The 19,255-nt window shown below is 32.6% G+C and overlaps 3 protein-coding genes across 4 annotated transcripts in view; 2 read left to right on the plus strand and 1 right to left on the minus strand.

The window, feature by feature from the left end:
* The window catches only part of LOC132700756 (uncharacterized), a 159,920-nt gene that overhangs the window by 79,306 nt on the left and 61,359 nt on the right, over positions 1-19,255 (minus strand). The gene's annotated exons all lie outside the window — the stretch shown is intronic.
* On the plus strand, positions 4,309-7,924 carry LOC132701089 (uncharacterized). Its single transcript, XM_060668764.1, has 2 exons — positions 4,309-4,565; positions 7,384-7,924. Exons 1-2 carry the CDS (start codon positions 4,352-4,354, stop codon positions 7,740-7,742), a joined length of 573 nt encoding a protein of 190 aa, XP_060524747.1. The 5' UTR covers positions 4,309-4,351; the 3' UTR covers positions 7,743-7,924.
* LOC132700861 (uncharacterized) lies at positions 15,089-19,127 on the plus strand. Its single transcript, XM_060668433.1, has 3 exons — positions 15,089-15,640; positions 15,686-15,752; positions 17,442-19,127. The coding sequence occupies exons 1-3, from the start codon at positions 15,090-15,092 to the stop codon at positions 18,015-18,017; spliced, it is 1,194 nt and encodes a 397-aa protein (XP_060524416.1). The 5' UTR covers position 15,089; the 3' UTR covers positions 18,018-19,127.

The following is a 19,255-nucleotide window of genomic DNA, read 5'->3' on the forward strand; positions in this document are numbered from 1 at the left end:
GTGGTAACATAACGAAATTGTAACACAATGGTGTGATGTTATGTGTAAGAATAAGTGTAGAAATCAGCAAGCAGATACGTCTGGGCGCTGCACTCTTGCCTTTTCTTGTAATTTTCCTTGTCGAAATTATCTGAATAAAATGTATTATTATTATTGTTAATATGATTACTATTATTATTATTATTATTATTATATTTTCCACGGGACTTTCCCGGATTTCAACTTTTTTCCGGTGCTCTCGGCCAAGGACAGAAATCCGGTTGGACTTTAGTTAGTCTGCAGAGAGGTAGTTCGTTTTTTTCAAATGTTCATTACTTTGCGTACTATTCGTTATTATTACTATTATTATTATTATTATTATTATTATTATTAAATTAGTTGGATATTATTGTCGTCTCAGTACCTCCAGAGGAGGAACTGCTATATATGTTAAAAATAATATTGCCTGTAGCAGTCTTAATCTGAGTAAATATTGTCTGGATCTTCACGCAGAGTTTTGTGGTGTGGAGATACCAGTGCTTAATCTTATTTTAACCAATGTTTATTGCTCTGCCTCTAGAGGCAATTTTTCTTTATTTGTAGAAAAACTTGAACTCTTGCTCGCTGAAAGCTTAATATTTTGACCTTGCCATCACTATTTATTTACTATACAGTCACTCTCATACATGAGCTAAAGAACGATATGCCTAAGCACTGTGATCGCCACAATCACTACACCAGGGGATCTGAATTAATTGTCCAGGGCCATTCTAGGCTGCGCACATCCGAGTTAAATAAATTGTACATTAATTACTACAATGTTCTACCAACCGTTGTCAAGGATCTGCCATTCACTAAATTTTGTAATATAATAAAACAATTTCTATTGGAGAACGCATTCTATACTGCAGATGAGTACATCCGTGTTGCGTCACGAGTGTCTCCATAATACTAATTGGGAATTTATTTATTTATTTATTTACTTTTTTTTTTACCTAATTTTTGTTTCAATGTTTGGTGTTTGTCTATCTGATAATTATGTTGCTCTCTATGAATGTTATTAGAATGTGTTTGATATTGTGACTTGCCATTTGTTGTTCTTGTAATGTATTTAATGGCCAATAAAGTCTAAAGTCTATTATTATTATTATTATTATTATTATTATTATTATTAGTATTTTATGGTTAAGCTAGGGTTTCAGAGCAGCAAAAAGTCAATATCAACCTATATTTCGGACCAAATTATACCCCACATAGTGGAGCGTAAGTCTAGGAAGGGCAGTACAAAGGCTACGTTGTCCATTTCGACAAGCAATTTTTTTATTTTCTCTTGCGGTGACACAGTGTCTTCTTTCTTGGAGACTTTGGATAGTTTGTTGGCATCAATAAATTGACCTGCTTGTACTTTTAGTAGTCTGCACTATATTGGGGCGTAACTGATTAGTAAATGAATGGGAGTTTCCTCTTTTAAACATACCCACTCCGCAATTTCAGTCTAGTCAACTAGTCGCGCAACTTGTTCGGGTAATAATTGGTTTTATTGATCGCCATACGAACGAGTCTACATAATTTAAACTACCACATAGTTTCGTTTTATTCGTACCTGAAACTATTATTACCGAACCTCGTTTAAAATTAATTAGATTTCGTGGCTATTAATGGGGTTGTTTGGAGATGCGATGTTTCCAGTTCTGGAAACGGTCTCGTCTGTTATCTGCAATCTGCCTGCGGCGTAGATTTCGAACGCTGTCGGAAAGCCCTGCCATTGCCAGTGCCGTATAAAAATTATGATTCAAATAAAATCATTCATTTTTATACTGTAAGAATTTTTAGGTTACTTATTTTAATTGACATAGAAAATTGGACGAGAAAAATGCATATTTGCAACTTTCGCAAAACTAAACAATGTTCTACCAAATCTTCGTAAAATGTCTTTGAGAGTTGTATAAAAACTGTAATCGAAAAATAAATAAATGTTTTATTTTTATATTGCGAAAATATTTTGGTTAATTGTTAATTGGCGGGCAAAATGCATATTGGATCTATAAAATAACTTTCCCAAAAGTTGGTAGCAACAATCAAAACGAAAAAACAAGTTTTAGTAGAATCATACTTTAAGTTTAGTTGATAACATAAATAACATATTAGGATATAACAAATTTAATAATAGTTAAAATATTTTAGATGGGTTGACTGAGAAAATGCATTACACTTTCTTTGGAAGTTTTGATTTGTATTTTATTTTAAATAAATCGAATATAATATAAAATAATTTAATAGGTTTATAGCAAGCAATCAGAAATATTTATTTAAAAAAACTCCACACCCATACTCCACGTTTGCGAAAACTGTATTTTTGAAATCAAAAATTTCTTTCTTTTTTCTATTTCGGAATTTATAGATTCGATTCGACAGGCATATATAAATCAAACTATTTCGAACGCGCGGGATATAAATTGTGACCTCGACGGAATGCTGTTTCTGACCTATGATATAATAAATTTAAATGAATAATTTAATAAACAGCCATACGTTAATGTTATATTCAGGACTCGTCGATTTTAGTTCAATGTCCCAGCCCACATTAAAATATTTATTCCGCAAAATTTAAAAAAAAACCAACTAAACCAATAATAATTTTCAACAATTTTTGTGATTAACATAATAATAACGAAAATACAGGCCCAATAGTGAGGTAAAATTCCTTATTTACCACTAAATGTTGAATAAAATTAAAAGGTGCACATTTTAAAAACAGTTTAAATTATATCAAAGGGAAAATAGAAGAACAATTTTTTTAGGATATTATTTAAGCATAATAAGCTCCTTAAATGTTTAAGTTTTTGAAATTTTGGCAAAAAATTGAAAATATTTCACAAAACATGAGTATTATCCCTACATTTTTTCATGCGCATCCTTTATATACGAAAAATTGACTCCAATATAGTCAAAAGCATTACCAAGACTATAGTAAAACAATAATGACCTCGTTTTCTAAAACAACGAATAACATATTAAATCAATTTTTCAAAATGTACCGCACCTGCCTTGTACGCAACGCAGAAATGTCGCGACAGAACTTCATTAATGAATTTAAATGGAAGCTGCCTTGACAAATTAACCCCAGGATAATGAGAAATGTTTACGTATTGTTTGATAATTTATAAGCTATTATTAAATCATTTAAGCAGCACAGCACTTAATTTGCCGATGTACAAAATTGATTTAAAATTGAAAACGCTGGTTTATATAACTATTACAAGTTTTTAGAAAAATTTCAATAGGCCCTTGGTTCACCTGCTGCGGTCGGTACTCTCGGATAGAAATAAATGTTTCATATAATGGGCACTCTTCGGAGGTACTTTATGCCACGTCCGGGGTGCCACAAGGATCTAATCTTGGCCCTTCACTTTTTCCATTTAATGAAATTCCTGTGCTGTTTAGTTGCCTGGTTTTCCTGTTTGCTGACCATTTAAAAATAGTATTTTGTATTACTAGCGTCAACTGGGAATAGTGCGCTATCTTTTGTCTAACATATTTGGAGCATGGTGAATTGTGCTGTGAGGATGTTGGGATTTATTAATAAAGATTGTCATACTTTCTCGAACTTAGTGACTAGATCTACACTGGAATGTGCATGCAGAATATGGGATCTAATTTATAATGTTCAAATCCATGCTAGAGAGAAAGTAGAGGGAGGATTGAGAATTGAAGATATAGAATGGCGAATTGAGAATATTGAATAGTAACTTCAAAGTTCAGACCACTGGAACAGTCACAAAATATCAATATGAACAAGATCAACTTGCTAAATCTACTCCAGCAGCTACTTACGAGAGTCTCACGATTCATTACTGCTTCTATTATTGCATCTGGATGGTAATTAAAACCATTACCTTTACAATTACATAATAACAATAAAAGACACGGAGGTTGTTTTATTAGCTTCATTACAGCAATACTAACTGTTTACTTTTGCTGACTGGGGGAGTTCGTACCAGAAAAAAAATGGCCGTGTCCGGGACTATTAAGAAGTTTGAAAAAGAAACGCAAATCATCACGGTATACATTAGCTACCCCGATTAACGCATAATTAATTACCCCCGTACAAATCGCCATCGAAATTTCAATAACCTCCATAGAAAGCGACCTCGATAGCGTTATTGACCCTTTTTCGCCAACCAGGAAAGCTACAATACAAAATTGTAAAATTTCGCACGTATTTTGTTCAAGAATAAAGCGCGCTTTGCTATATATACACCAAAAAAAAAACGGGAAAACATCGTTAGCGTATCGCGAGAGGGGGACCTCTCTTATACAGAAAAGCCCAATATCGAATCAGACTCTATTCAAAACCCAAGCAGATTCAATAATGTGGCGTTTGACAATCGTCGCACTGATGATGTTGATTGCGGTGGCGGCAACCGAGTCGGTCGACTCTCCAGTTTACAGTGCGAAATACGCAAATGTGCATTATCAGCCGGATATAACCGCGGCAGATAACGAAGGAGCCAATAAAACGGTAACCAACGATGGAAACGGCAATAAAACCGAATTAAATTTCCGCGAGAGGCACAGGGAGGAAGGTAAGTTTACGGAAGCCTTTATTTCGGTTTTCCCTATATTTTTTTCTGAAATTTTGCGTTTATGTTTCGTCTGCAAAAGAAGCATGCAGGTAAAAGACCAATCAATTATCTACTATTCTATTAACCATTAAATCCACATAATCATTTGCTTATAACAAATAACGACTGAAAGATCTCAATTCCTAAAGTTACTTCAAAAAATCCACTACTAACAAACTCCAATCTCAATTTAAACAAAAGTTTATTAATTAAACAATCTATTATTTATAACTTACACATGTGTTCATTAATGGCATCTTACCACTAGAAAGATAATCTATTACCGCTTCTTATGCAAAATAAAAAATATTTTTCTCATGTTTATTTTTAAAGAAGTTTTTTTCTTAAAATGAGTAAGAAATCTTATTTCTTTCGGTATTGTGACACCAGTTAGAACGCCCTATATTTATCTGAGTTTTGAAATTGTTAATGCCTTAAGGATTTTGGTTAGTTAGTTGATTTTTCATTAATTTTTTTAATTCCATTTGTAATTTAAATCTCCGTCTAGTTTAAGGCTAATTACATCAGGTAAATTTTTCATAGTTTTTTAACTTTGTACCCCATCTTTGTAAATTGTAACGTATTTTATTTGATGCAATGAAAACTAACCAAAATTGCCCGAAACACTTTTTGTATTTTTTTTATAATTTACCTATTATTCATATTTTATTTCATAACTATTTATTTAATTTTTATAGTTTTGGATAGAAGAGAAATTAATATTTAATCACGTGACGGGCAATACGAACCGTCAAATATAGAAACAGATTTTGTTGGCATTTACCTATTTGCCATTTTCAAACAAAATCGATTACGAGCGATATGGAAAACAAACATAAATACCACAAAAAAGACAATGGAAAATATTTTTGTGTGCTCCTAAAAATACAAAATTCAACTAATCCTTTTGGTAAAAAATCTAATAAAATAAGTATCATTTCGATTTAATTATTATATCCAACCACATTTAGGTAACATCTTACGAAATAAGCTTGTGGATAAATGGAACATATTAAAGCATTAAAATTAAGTTTTATGGTGATGGGCTCCAGATTTGAAAAAAAAAATAAACAGTTTTTTCTTGAAATTAAGTTTTTATATTTTAAGGTTAATATTCAGATTGTTTATTACTGTTTCTGTTTAGCGAACTGGAGACCTAACAGTACTTAACAAAGCTGATTTTAATATGGGTGATTTTAGTGTAATTACATTAAAAAAATTAGACCCAAAATGCAATTCGGTTCCATCTAAGTAATTTTTTTAATTATTATGTCTAACCACATTTAAGTAACACCTTACGAAATAAGTTTTTGGATAAATGGAACAAATTAAAGCATTAAAATTTAGTTTTATGGGGGAGGGCTCTAGATTTCAAAAAAAAAAAAATTTTTCTTGAGTTTAAGTTTTTATATTTTAAGGATATTATTTGGATTATTTATTACTGTTTCTGCTGACCTAACAGTACTTAACAAAGTTGATTTAAATATGGGGCGATTTTAGTGTAATTACATTAAAAAAATTAGACGCAAAATGTAAAATAGGCCGGTTTTGCGTATAATACAACTACAGGCCTGTGGCCCTCTTACTAATTGTTGCACAAATTTTAAAAAAATATTGCAGATCAAATTCTATCTTGAACAATATGAGTTCTATTATGCTTAACAATATGGTTTTTTCAAAAACAAAGAAACACAATTAGGACTAGACACGAAAGACCCTTTCATAGATATAAAAAAAGCATTTGATACTATTCTTAAAAGGTAAGAAGCGAACCTGAGTGCTAGAATTTAATATTTACATTGATGAACTCTAAATAGAAAAGTTAATTTTTACATTTACTGATGATATAGCACTCCTATATTTGAATGACTAACAGGAAAGTATTACGTAAGAATTAACAGCGATTAAATTTATATAATAGTGGTTTCACTTCACTTCTCAACTCAGAAAAAACAAAAAACAGATAGTAAGTACTTAAAAAAAAACTTCGAGACCATCGTACTCTCGTTGGTTCGCTCACCTTTTGCGTAAAACTATAAAACTGTAAACACTATTCAGAACGATTTTCTTAGAGTAATTAACATCAAAACTTAAAGTTCACTAGATCAATAATATAGCTATTAGTACAAATACCTTTTGCTATATTAAGTCGCATTCAAAACTCAAAATTATGTTCAAAGAACAAAAATATTTAAGGCTGTGCCAGCACTAAATCACTATTTCAAAAAAATAACCTTAACCTTATTCAAATTAAAAAAGTAATAAAATATATAATTCGAACTCAAAAAACCGTATCGTATATATTAAGATAATAGATTACAATATATTACGTAGTTATTTTTACTTTACGATAGTTGTGTGATTTATAAAATCCTAAATGATCTCTTAGATGAACGAAAACTAACTGATAGCCATGTATATCGGCAGACAAGTCGGCATCAGATACATGGGTACTAAATTATTAATTAACAGGTCGAATAAATAAAATGAATAAAATAAATAAAATAAAATAAATAAATAAATAAATAAAATAAATAACATAAATAAAATAAATAAAATAAATAAAATAAATAAAATAAATAAAATAAATAAAATAAATAAAATAAATAAAATAAATAAAATAAATAAAATAAATAAAATAAATAAAATAAATAAAATAAATAAATAAATAAATAAAATCTTATTTCGGCCTCTGTCTAGTAGTCTATAGTAATCCGTTGAGATTTCGGAACCCGACACTTTTGGCAAAGGTCTCGCTACCGAAAATTATCTCTTGCAGTTACGGAGCATCCCAGAGTCGCCGGCAACAACCAGGAAGTGTCGACCGAGCCCGAGTCGGAGCAAATAAATTTCGCCAGGATCCAAAATAGGAAGATCAAGAGCGACAAATTGCAAGAAGACGCGGATGAGGTCGAAGACGCATACGAATTGGCCGATCTGAATCAACAAGGGGTCTATTATATTTATCACCCTGACGGGGTCCTGCAGAAAGTCGTGTACGCCACGAGGGACAGTCTCAAAGACATGGAATATTCGGCGGAGGTGAATTATCGCAACGTCGAACCCATTGTGGAACCCATTTACACGTACGATCCCAGCACTTTTGTTCTACAGCGATTGCGGTTGATAAATACGTAGACGAAGGGGCATAAATTTGTTTAACGCGTTTTCATGTAAAGCGAGAGAGATTAGTGGGGGGGCATGAGGGGCGATTTGTTTTCGTGTCGTAGCCGCGCTAGAACAATGGTCGCGGCTGCGTGTTGGTTTCCATTTTTACGGGATCCGTTTTTGTTTGTTAATTAAATTATTTTTTGATAAATGGCCTAATTGCTTTGTTGTGTTTTTTTTGTTTCGCCGGTCTGGTCGCTGATATTTCCGCAAGTTTGATTAACTTCGCTGCGGAAGTTGCATCCGAAGTTTACTTTCCGAGTTGTGCGAAAGTTTTCAATTTGTATCGTCGAAGTTTTAACGGCGTTTAAACAAAAGGAATCGCGTTAACGTTATCTCGCGTCTCCAAGGCGTCCCTTCGTTGCGAAGGTGCGGCAAAGCCGTTTGAGATGGGCTAATTTTCCAATAAAAAAATCTCATTTTCAAAATACCACAAAACTTCCAAGTGATTGTTTTATCGGCAATAAAAATAATGGTAAGCTCAGTTTTATAGTGAATTTTTTTGTTATATATTCATGCATTTCTGGCTAGTTTCGGACGGCAAACTCGACCGATAAACCTGTGATAGAGACGCAAGACAAATTTCACACTAGAAAAAGGCGTAATGGGAATTCTTGTCTTTCTCTTTCTCATTGTTATTTGATGTTCATATTACCAATATTTGCGAAAAAGAAAAATTACAATAGTTTTCAAATTAAAAATATTTAAGTCCATTTAACGTTTTACAAAAACTATATATTTATATTTTTGAATTTATTTTATTTTTCTTGTTAAATGCTTGTGAAAAATCCAATATCCATGGGGTCACAACAATTTACCATTTTATTAGTAGGTATTAAGGTACACAAGATTATCGCCATCAAAAATATAAAATATATTACAACTACATGGCTAAAAGAATGATAGGCCATTGAAAAGCTTTTCGAATGTACGAATTTCCATCTCTTATTGCACTTACTCTAAATAAAGTTTGCTTCACTCTTTTAGAGTAGGGAATAGAAAACATTTGTTAAAACGAAGATTTCATAATAGTAAAATCGGATTCATATTGTTAATTATAAATTTATTTGACAAATACAACAAATAACCCTTCTTACGATTACAGTGCCATCCAAAAAAAGACTTCAGACTAAACTTGATGTTTTTGTGGCATAGAACCCGAATCTGTAATAAAAAATGTGGGTTTCCATTTAAGATTTCAATGTTCCTCCATCTTTTTATTTTATTTTATTATTTATTATTATTTATTTTATATTGAACGTTCAAAAAAAAATTGCGTATTACATTTTTGTGACAACCGAATCACAAAGAAGAATACCAAAATACCGTTTTCTTTTTTATGTGGATTGACAATACCCATAAATTAACATAATGACATCACATGTGATAGTACACAGTGACAAAATATAAGTAAAAATTTTAATCATAACATGGAAATCATTTTTCAAAGAAACTTCCACAGAATACTTTTACAAAACTTATAAAACTTCTGGATTCCTCCTGCGTCGGTTTTTGTTGGGTCGAACTAGCTAACGTTTCACTAATCATCCTGTTGGCTTCTTCAGAGCTTGACTGACACTGGCTCGCATTTTACTCTGTACCTGCTTTTATATTGTTTGAGTGGGGCGTAGCTAAATGAGGGGCATAAACACCGTCTCAGATGACTGATTCCCATATTGGTGACAGGTAGAGACAAATAAACTTATCAGCAGTTGCCGAACACAATCATGAAACCGGGCATAAAATTTTATTCCATAAAACTAAAATTCATGCATGAAGTCAATTCTTCTACTAACGAAAAATCCGAGAGTCATTTGAAATCTATAAGTAACCCAACAATCTTAACCGCGACTCAGGACTCTACCTGTCACCAATATGGGAATCAGTCATCTGAGACGGTGTTTATGCCCCTCATTTAGCTACGCCCCCCTCAAACAATATAAAAGTAGGTAGAGAGTAAAATGCGAGCCAGTTTCAGCTAGTTCAGCCTGAAGAAACCAACAGGATGATTGCCGAAACGTTAGTTAGTTCGACTCAACAAAAACCGACGCAGGAGGAATCCAAATGTTTATATGTTTTCTATGATATTAAATTCTACCTCTAGTTTTGTGCAATTTTATAGTAAACAACTCTACCAACTACCAACTCGCCAAATAATGAAAAACATCGATATTACAAAAAGTTATTCTTGGTTAGTTTGGTAAACGCTAAGACTTCCTATTAATTAGTTTACTATATTGATAAAGAAGACAGATTCGTTTTGATCAGAAAGTTATTATTTAGTATTACTAGGCGAAGCCTTAACAACATTTCAACAGGACTTCGAAATTGAATTCTCTCTAAAAATTCAGCGCAGTCGATAAACTGATCTACTTTGGAGTTCACCACTTTCCCATTCACGTTTCTATTGATGATAATAATGATTAAATCAACTCGCATCAATTGGAATTATAGTAAGAGTGCTTTAAAGTTATATTAATAATTAATTAATGGCATTGTGTCTTTCAATGGTCTCCAAATCAAAAATTGGTTATGTTTTCAGGTGTTTGCAGATGAGCAGTTTGTAGATGGGAAATAAGAACAAAACGAACCACACCCTTCGTTAATGAATTTCATTTTTCAAAATAAAACAAAACTTCACCACATTTCACACCATGCAAGCTGAGGTACCCTAATATTTGATTTTATTTAAAAGAGCTTTAAGTCTTTCCACCAAACAGGAAAAGCGTTTAAAGCGGAAAAAATAACGACCAATTATAAATTTGATTTCTTGCGCCAAGTCCAAACTAAATTGTGGTTCGCCCAATAAATTACATTCGGCCCGAAATTAGCTCCAACCTAATAACAGACTTAACGAAGTTAGGATTATTTGCCTGACGCGAAACTTTTCTTGTAGATTAAACGCTTTATCACTTGCCGAAATAATTAAGTCTAGAACCTCTCTCGCGGTCTTAATTTCTGCTTGGCTGGCCTCCTAACGACTCGATTCCGCGAGACTTTAAAATTCTAATTCTCCCTGTCTTTGGACCGCCTAACGGCCGCCATTTCACCTCGACAATGTCGTTTTGCGAACCGCAGCCAAGTCTGAAGTCTCGGCCTAGTTAACCTTGTTATTGTTTTGACATTAATATGGATACAGTTTAAATTAATGTTCCGAAATTTCTTAGGGATGGTTGTTGGGTCAGCTCTGGCGACTGACGCCACTGGAATCGATAATTCTAATCTAATCAGCTGCGAGTTAGTCTACATCACAGAAATGTACACCGTGTGCCGAATAAAACGAACCACTATTCGATCTTTCATACACAACACATACAACATTCTTTAGACTCTCCTGAAGATTTAAAATATTATAATTTTATTGATACAGGGTGTCCCAAAAATGTCCTCCCCCCAACATCAACTTTGTTATTTTAAATGGAACACCCTGTGTATTTCGACATTTTTGGAATCCTTGGTTAAAATAAAGGTACTTTCTTAACAAATCGCTATTCGAATTTTGCATAGTTTAGGCAGAAATTGAGGTTATGTGTTTTTTTAATATTTTGATTGCCCCATATCAAATTGTGCTATGCCGTTATTGATCCAGGTATTGCAACGAATATTTAACCACATACTAACGGGATGATGCATTACTCAATCAGTTTGACAGATGCCCCTCAGCTTATACAGGGTGTCTCAAATAGGTGGTTCCGTTTTGGCAAATTCAGTTAACGAAATCTGAAATAGAACACCCTATATTTATATTCAGATATCATTTCTAGGACAAAAAATAAGGTAAGTTTGTAACTTATCGTATATTCAAATTTTACTTACTTTTTGAGATATTCGAGGTTTAAAATAACACCCGTATAAATTCTTGTTGAATTTAAAGCTGCCCACATTAAGTTACTTGTTGGCAATATTTGGTATTTTTTAAATAGCAAGGAGATGATACTATTTCTTTTAAACTCCAGACATACGAAGAAAACCTATTGCTCTACAATACAGGATGTCCATTAGTAGGTATAAATTTTGAAAAAAATCGACTCCATACTACACACTGTAACAGATTTAATAAAACTTCAGAATTCATATTTAAAGAAACTTTTACTAGTTAATAATCTAACTTGATTGAAAATACCTAATTACAAAAATAAATAATTAAATTTTTGAGGCTAACGAAACAAGGTAACAAGTTTCAATAAATAAATCTAAAACAAAAAGTTAACTAAAAAGAGTTCGTTAATTCGGTCCATGAAGTTTAGTTAAAAATGTTCCTCTTAAAATGCTCGTTTCATCTGGCATCAAAACAACAAAAAAATATCAAAATTTTTAAAAATGTTGGCTATGACGTCACACTTTTTTTAACACATTAAGGTATAAACAAACTTTGACATTTCTGTTTGTTTTTGTTGTTTGTTTAGTCTGTGGTTAAATTTTCGTTGCAATATCAGGATCACAGGCGTCGCAACACAATTTTATATGGGGCAATCAAAATATGAAAAAAAAAACGCACAACCTCAATTTCTGCCTAAACAATTCAAAATTTGAATAGGATTTTTTTTAAGAAAGTGACCTTTATTTTAGCCAAGTATTCCAAAAATGTCAAATATTTAAGGTGTTCCATTTAAAATAACAAATTTGATGTCGTAGGGAACACTTTTGGGACAGCCTGTATCAACAAAATTATAATATTTTAAATCTACATCAGAGTCCAACAAACTTTTGTACGAACATTTTTCTCTATGGGTTTCCAGATCGTATAGTGGGTAGTTTTATTTGGCACACGGTCTACAAAGTTTCATCAAAATCGGCAAGACTATAGATGATGTGGATGAAACAAACAAATTTTTATGATTTGGTTAGTCTTCTTCTCCGAGTATAACTAAGGTTGTATAAGATCATTTCTTCATGGCCGTATTCAAGTCAGAAACATTTACTCAAGAGGAAGAGTGTATTTGATCTATCAAATACACTGTGAATGCAAAAAAGTAAAGACAATTGAAGTGCGTCTATTCCTTAGTATTAGTATTAGTTATTATTAGATGTTTGCTATTCGAAATTTATTTTATTGAATTTATTTTTCGGGTACGAGATTCCTTAAATACCTTTTAGAACCTTTCATTACAGACAAAGATATTCAAGTTTCTCTGTTTTCCATGTATTTATATTTTCTTCCCTTTATCTATTCTATTTAGAAGCTGCACGTTTGATAGTCTATCCACTCAATATATGCTCAACTGCAAAGCTTGGCGTATGCGAGTCATCTTGAAAATAACTTTGTTGCCCCAGGTTCAAATGATACTTTCCGAACTCTTTGATATTGAATCGATATTTCATTTCTTTGTAATAACCATGAAGTTAGCTTTTTGTTCAAGTTCATTATAAGTTCGTATTTACTGCATGTGTCGTTTCTTCTTTGGAGCAGACTTTGAAGTACCTCCATGAATCCTGTTATTAAGGCATGGTGATGTTTAATTAGTTAATAGTTAATTGCCATTGCTTTTGAGCGCTCGTTTGCTCAAATCTAGAACACCTAGAAGATTTAAATAAAAGAATATTAAAGACTAGTAAAACTTTTTGTAAATCCACTTCTCAGTAATTTATGCGCCGTAACTTGAAAACCTCAAATTATTAAATAATTCACTAAAAAAAAAAAGTTGAAATGAATATTCATAACAATTTTTAAAAATGTCCGTTCGCCGTGTAAAATTGTGGCCGCATTAAAGGCGAACTTTGAACAATTCACCTTATTAAGAACGATCTCAAAAGGTCTTTTTCTACACCGCTAAAGTGTTTCGGTCTGCATTTTAAATAACGAACTTGTCGAGCATTTTTTCAACCAAACCGACGAATAAATTCATAAAATGCGGTGAAAAGCGTATAAATATAAAGCAAACCCCCCCCCCCCTCCCCCAGACATCCCTGCCGGTACTGAATATAAAAAGGGGAGCAAATAGAAACGTTGACAAAACTCTTTTACTGCACAATCCGACTGAAAATCGAGGAAAATAAACAAAATATATGCCTCGCGAAATGTAATTTTGCTCAATGTCATTTACAGCGCTTAATTGGATATGGGTCGTTTTTTTAACTCAAGCTTCAACTCAATTTAATCCAAGTAAATGTATATTACCTACCAGAGTTAAACCGTTCTTCTACTGGTTGGTCTTAGTTGTCTTTGTTTAACCAATTATTACCTTAGCTTGCTAGATAGTCTTACAAACTTCAATTGAACAAACAAAATTTTTGTAACTGTAAAATATAAATTATAAAATAAGGTTCAGTTCAATTGAACAAAATTTTGGTCTATATCACAAACAGAAACAAACAGAATCAAAATTCTTTGGACCAAAAAACCATAAAGTCTAAATCACAAATATAATCAAAATGAAGATTCTTAGGTCCAAAAGCCAATAAACAAACTTATATTCTAAACCCAAAATAGCAAACAATACATCTGAAACCAGAATTTTGGAAACGCCACGTATTTGTTATTTGGCCTCATGGTCAGGAATCCCTAGCAGATTTTCTTAGACATTTAAACTGTATACACCCTAACATACCATTGAATTAGAAACTAATAATAACCTCCCATTCCAAGATATTCTTATCAATAGAAAATCAGACCTAACATAGGGTCATTATGTTCACAGAATACCTACGCACACAGACCGATACCTTAATGTATTGTCACATCACCATCCGGCCAAAAGTCATCTGTTATCAACTCTCTAGTTTACAGAGTCGTAAAACTATCTCAGCTCGAGTCACTGAATTCAGAATTAAAACACCTTACCTCTGCTCTTCTCTCTAATAATTTCCACATAAAAGATATTAAGCATTCAATTCTAATTTAAATGTCTAACAAAATCTACTAGAGATTCTTGATCATGAGGCCAAATTACGATACGCCAGTACATCGATTTAACATATCCATAAATTTTATTAGAAGAGGAATCAGCCTGCCCGTGAAATAATTCGAGATATCCAGCTTTGCTGGGAGAAGATTACGACTTCTTTTGAGATTTTCTCTGCAACCGAGAAAACCAACAAAACCGTTATCAAAATCGGCACACATAGCAAAGTCACATGCAACTTTAAACATAACTTCCATTCTAAGGTATTAAATATAATTTTTCTACATTTAAATTTACGTTCATTAGAATGCCTGGCACAGCACCGACCTTACGACGCATCAATCAGGTCAAACGTCCATTTAATAACAAACGAATAACAATTTCCCTGATTTGGCAACGGCCAATATCATCGACGAATGACGCTTCGTATAAATAAGAATCCGATTACGACATTTTTATATCAGTGCGCGACACGATGCCTTTCCTAACTTCGATTTGTTTTATTTTAATAGCCGCTCAAGCCCATGGCGAACCTCTGGGTTATTCCTACCACCCCAACAATGAAAAAACCGAAGTTGAGATACAAAAGGTGGAAGTTTACGAAGTACCTTGGGTAGGAGATTTACCTCCTCAACAGCAATATGGTCCTCCTCAGAAGGAATACGGTCCTCCTCGGCAACAGTACGGTCCACCTCAGCCACCCAGTCAAGAAGGTACGACCACAAGTTACCCCGATCTTACTACGACTTCGCTACCGGCTAACGCAACGAATAGTACTTCTGACGAGGGTGGCAACAATACGACGAATGTACAAAATGCGAAACTCCAAAGCGGTACAACTGAACAGGGGCAGTACTACGTTTACCACCCATCGGGGGTATTACAGAGGGTTGCGTATGTGACAAGAGACGATCCTGCTAGAATGGAGTTTTCTGCGAGGCTGATGTACAGGAACGTGGAGCCAGTTAGGGGGCCTATTTATACGTACGATCCGGACACCTATGTATTTTCCAGAATAAATAAATAGTTTGTTTTATTAGCCAATTTGTTTCTTAGTTTCTATTTTTTAAGTCTCAAATTTACTGGCAAGCACAATACGCAATCTTCTTCTTCTTTATGTGCCGGCTCCTCTAAGAAGGTTGGCTATCATCATTTTCACTTTGGACGCGGCTATTTGGAATAATTCTATTCATCTACAGTGGTACTACTTCCCTTACCGTGCATTTTTCCCTGTATTATTATGTATAATTTATCTGTATTTGTTACTCTCTCTGTCCAAGAAACTCTAAGCATGTGTCTGTATACCCAGCCTGGACTCTCTTTAAGTCGTTTTTGTTCGTTCTCCACGACTCTATTATGTAAAGAAAGATTGAAAAAGTATAACATCTCTATTCGGATCTTAAGTTTGATGTTTAGAACTCTGGCGCAGAATGCTTTTCACATGTTGGTAAATGCAGCTCTAGCTTGTCATATTCTGGATCTTATTTCTCGGGAATGTCCTCCAGTAGAGTTTAACAATATGGTGTCAATCAAAAAGTTTTGCTTGGTTTCAGTTTCAGTTGTATCGGAAATTAATTGAGATTGCCCTAACAAAATTTGATTGAAATAATATAGATGTAAAGGACTCGATACTAGAGTCATATTATGAATCCCTTGAAACCAATTTATTTTCCAAAAAAAGAAGTGGACTAATTCGAGTTTAAAGTTGTGAGAAAAACTAGAATTTTCAAATCAATGATGGAGACTCGAATTAAAGTGATTTTTTGTTAACAAATTATAAGTCCCAGTGTTTCGAGCGTATCTTTGTACTTGGACTAAAGAACTTCTATTTCAGTATTTTGAAATTGCTAAGTCTTCCTATTAAAACTTCCAGCAATAACGAAAAAGACTCAAACAGAGTCCTTTACAGTATTCAAAAGACACATACAAAACATCCTGCAGCGAAAAACTAAAAAATGGTTGTTAAAAAATGCTACATTAATTTCAGTCAAAATGGTAAGGTTATTTTTCTCATCGAAATAAATCTCAAACCGTTGATTTTAATTGCCATATAATTGTGTATTATACTCGTACTTACATAAAAACTAAATGATACTGAAACCGAAAAACACCCCTTAACTTCTTTTTTTTTATCACTTAAATGAGGAAAACGATTTGGATTTAAAGAAAAAAATAAAAATTTGAATTATTTTTGAACTTGCTTGAAATATTTTAAAAAATAACTAAGAAAAAATGCATGGAAAAGCTATAGTACCGTTTCATTGCGTGAAACATATATCACAGAAAAATATGGGAATTAATTTCGAAATTATGTTTTTTATATTTGTTAGTTTGTTGTATCATTAAGAAGTAGTTTTTATTTTAAAATTGTCTTTAGGAATGTGAACCAACATATCTTTAAATAACTGTTAAAGATTTAAATAGGTTGAAATGAAAAGAGAGTTATTAATTTATAATTTAATATTACATAATTTTATGCATATCTAGTTTTGTCCATCTGATGTATTGTCTTTGTAGTAGTAGAAAAAAGAATTGAAAAAATGTGTTTTATTGCCTTCTTAAAAATTCTTCGATAGTCCCGATTTATTAATTCAATGTTAAATTTACTTGTAATACGTGCAAATGCATTTGCAGTCGAACGACACTAACGAATCATCGATACTAATTAATATTTCGTTTCCGAAATACCTTGGCTCCAAAACCGATAAAGGACGACATCCGATCCGCATACTTAATAGCCTGCGTTTGTTCAAAAAATACGATTTTTATTATTGCTATATAAAGGCAACGGTGCTGTTAGTCAAACATCAGTCGATCCCGATAGTAAACAACAATGTTCGTCGTAGTTTTGTTCGTGGCTATTCTAGCTTCGGCACTAGCCGAAGCTCCGTCGAGAACCGATCAAGCTCGTCCGCAAACCAACCCAGAATTCGCACCGTATCTCCCATCGGGATGGAAACCTTCAGGACCCATCTTTCGTTTTCCAGACAATCCTCCGATCCCGGTAACCTTCTTCAGTCCGCCACCAGACCAACCACCGCTAAGCTATGGACCTCCATCAGATGCGACCACTCCCTTGCCGGATCTGACCACTACAGAATCGATTACGGAAATAACCACGACGGAATACTCAGAGACCAAAAACGAAACAGCTGCTCAGCTGCAAAAAGAAGATTTGAGGCAACAAGAGCAGGACGACAAAGCAAAACTGAACGAATCTGAAGATGGGATTTACTACATCTATCATCCAAGCGGACTGCTTCAAAGGGTCGTGTACTCCACGAGAAACGACGCGCAAAATATGGCGTTCAGCGCTAAGCTGAAGTACGAAAATGTGGATCCTATCAGCGGGCCTGTTTACACATACGATGCTCAGAGTTTCGCATTCATGAGGTTGTATTAGCGAGAGTGTGCCATTTATTTATTAAATTTCCGTATTTTTTTTTCTATATTTTTATATACAAAAATATAATTACAATTTCGTATTGGTTTCAAAAGTATAAAGATGCATTTTTCATAAAACTAACTTTCTCTGTGTTTATTTTTTAAAATAATGTCCATGGGTTTGCCGCTTCATATACAGAGTGATTTTGGATACAATGTGTTTTTGGATATTTTCGTATTATTAAAATTATTGAACGCGTCTATGCGTCGGAAGAAATTGCAATAATTAATATCATTCATCTATTGCCAATAAGAAGTAAATCATTGTTGCAATTAAAAAACAATTTATTGGCAATATTTCGAAATATACAATTTTTTGACTTTTAAAAAATGTTTCATTTAAATTTGTAATGTTAGTTTTTGATCACCGTTTATTTATTTATTTTTGAAATTTCATTACAGATTTCTAAAGTAGAGTCCTCCCGATATATCTACACAAGTAAATGAAAATAATAAAATTGTGCAATTTCTTTTTTAACTTTAATTATGTCAAAAAATAACATCGCAGTTACAAAAAAAGAGAGAATTTACACATAAAATATTGGGAAATTCTACTAAAATGATAATGGAAGGGCCGTAGAACATGGGCAACGTCAACAAAACGCGTGTACCTGCTGTAAACTTCTAGTAATGGCTAGAAACCCTTTTTTAGCTAAATCTAATGTGTAGAGTATACAGTACCTACAGATACCGCTCAGTATGACCAAGATAATTTTTAAAATTTTTAAATAAAACTTCCTGTAAATCAGTGTGGCACAACATTTCTTCTTAGTGATTTGGGTTAATCCTTAATAATATTTCCAAAACGGAAGAAATATCAGTGACTTTAATTATGGGCCAGACGATATATTAACTTTTGTTTAATTGTGAACGGAAGAAACTTCTATTAAAGAAGGTCATAAAACCTCTATATTTTTCAATAAATCTATAGCGAAAACGAAACGAAAAATGAAAATTTATACAATATTAACAATGAAATAAAAATAATAATAACAAATTTTAGAAGAATCATATAAATAGATATATAAAATAATATAATATAAGATATTGTAGGACCTATCTCCATAGTACACGATAATGATCTGTTAAATTATATATATATATATATATATATATATATATATATATATATATATATATATATATATATATAATAATAATATATATATATATATATATATATATATATATATATAT

This window comes from Cylas formicarius, unplaced genomic scaffold (assembly GCF_029955315.1).
Source record: "Cylas formicarius isolate icCylForm1 unplaced genomic scaffold, icCylForm1.1 PGA_scaffold_4__25_contigs__length_36172078, whole genome shotgun sequence".
NCBI classification, from domain to species: Eukaryota; Metazoa; Arthropoda; class Insecta; order Coleoptera; family Brentidae; genus Cylas; species Cylas formicarius.

Coding starts and splice junctions, on each gene's coding strand:
- LOC132701089 (XM_060668764.1), top strand. CDS start 4,352: ATGTGGCGTTTGACAATCGTCGCACTGATGATGTTGATTGCGGTGGCG. Junction 4,566..7,383: donor CGAGAGGCACAGGGAGGAAG/GTAAGTTTACGG, acceptor TATCTCTTGCAG/TTACGGAGCATCCCAGAGTC.
- LOC132700861 (XM_060668433.1), top strand. CDS start 15,090: ATGCCTTTCCTAACTTCGATTTGTTTTATTTTAATAGCCGCTCAAGCC. Junction 15,641..15,685: donor TTTTCCAGAATAAATAAATA/GTTTGTTTTATT, acceptor CTATTTTTTAAG/TCTCAAATTTACTGGCAAGC. Junction 15,753..17,441: donor GTGCCGGCTCCTCTAAGAAG/GTTGGCTATCAT, acceptor TCCCGATAGTAA/ACAACAATGTTCGTCGTAGT.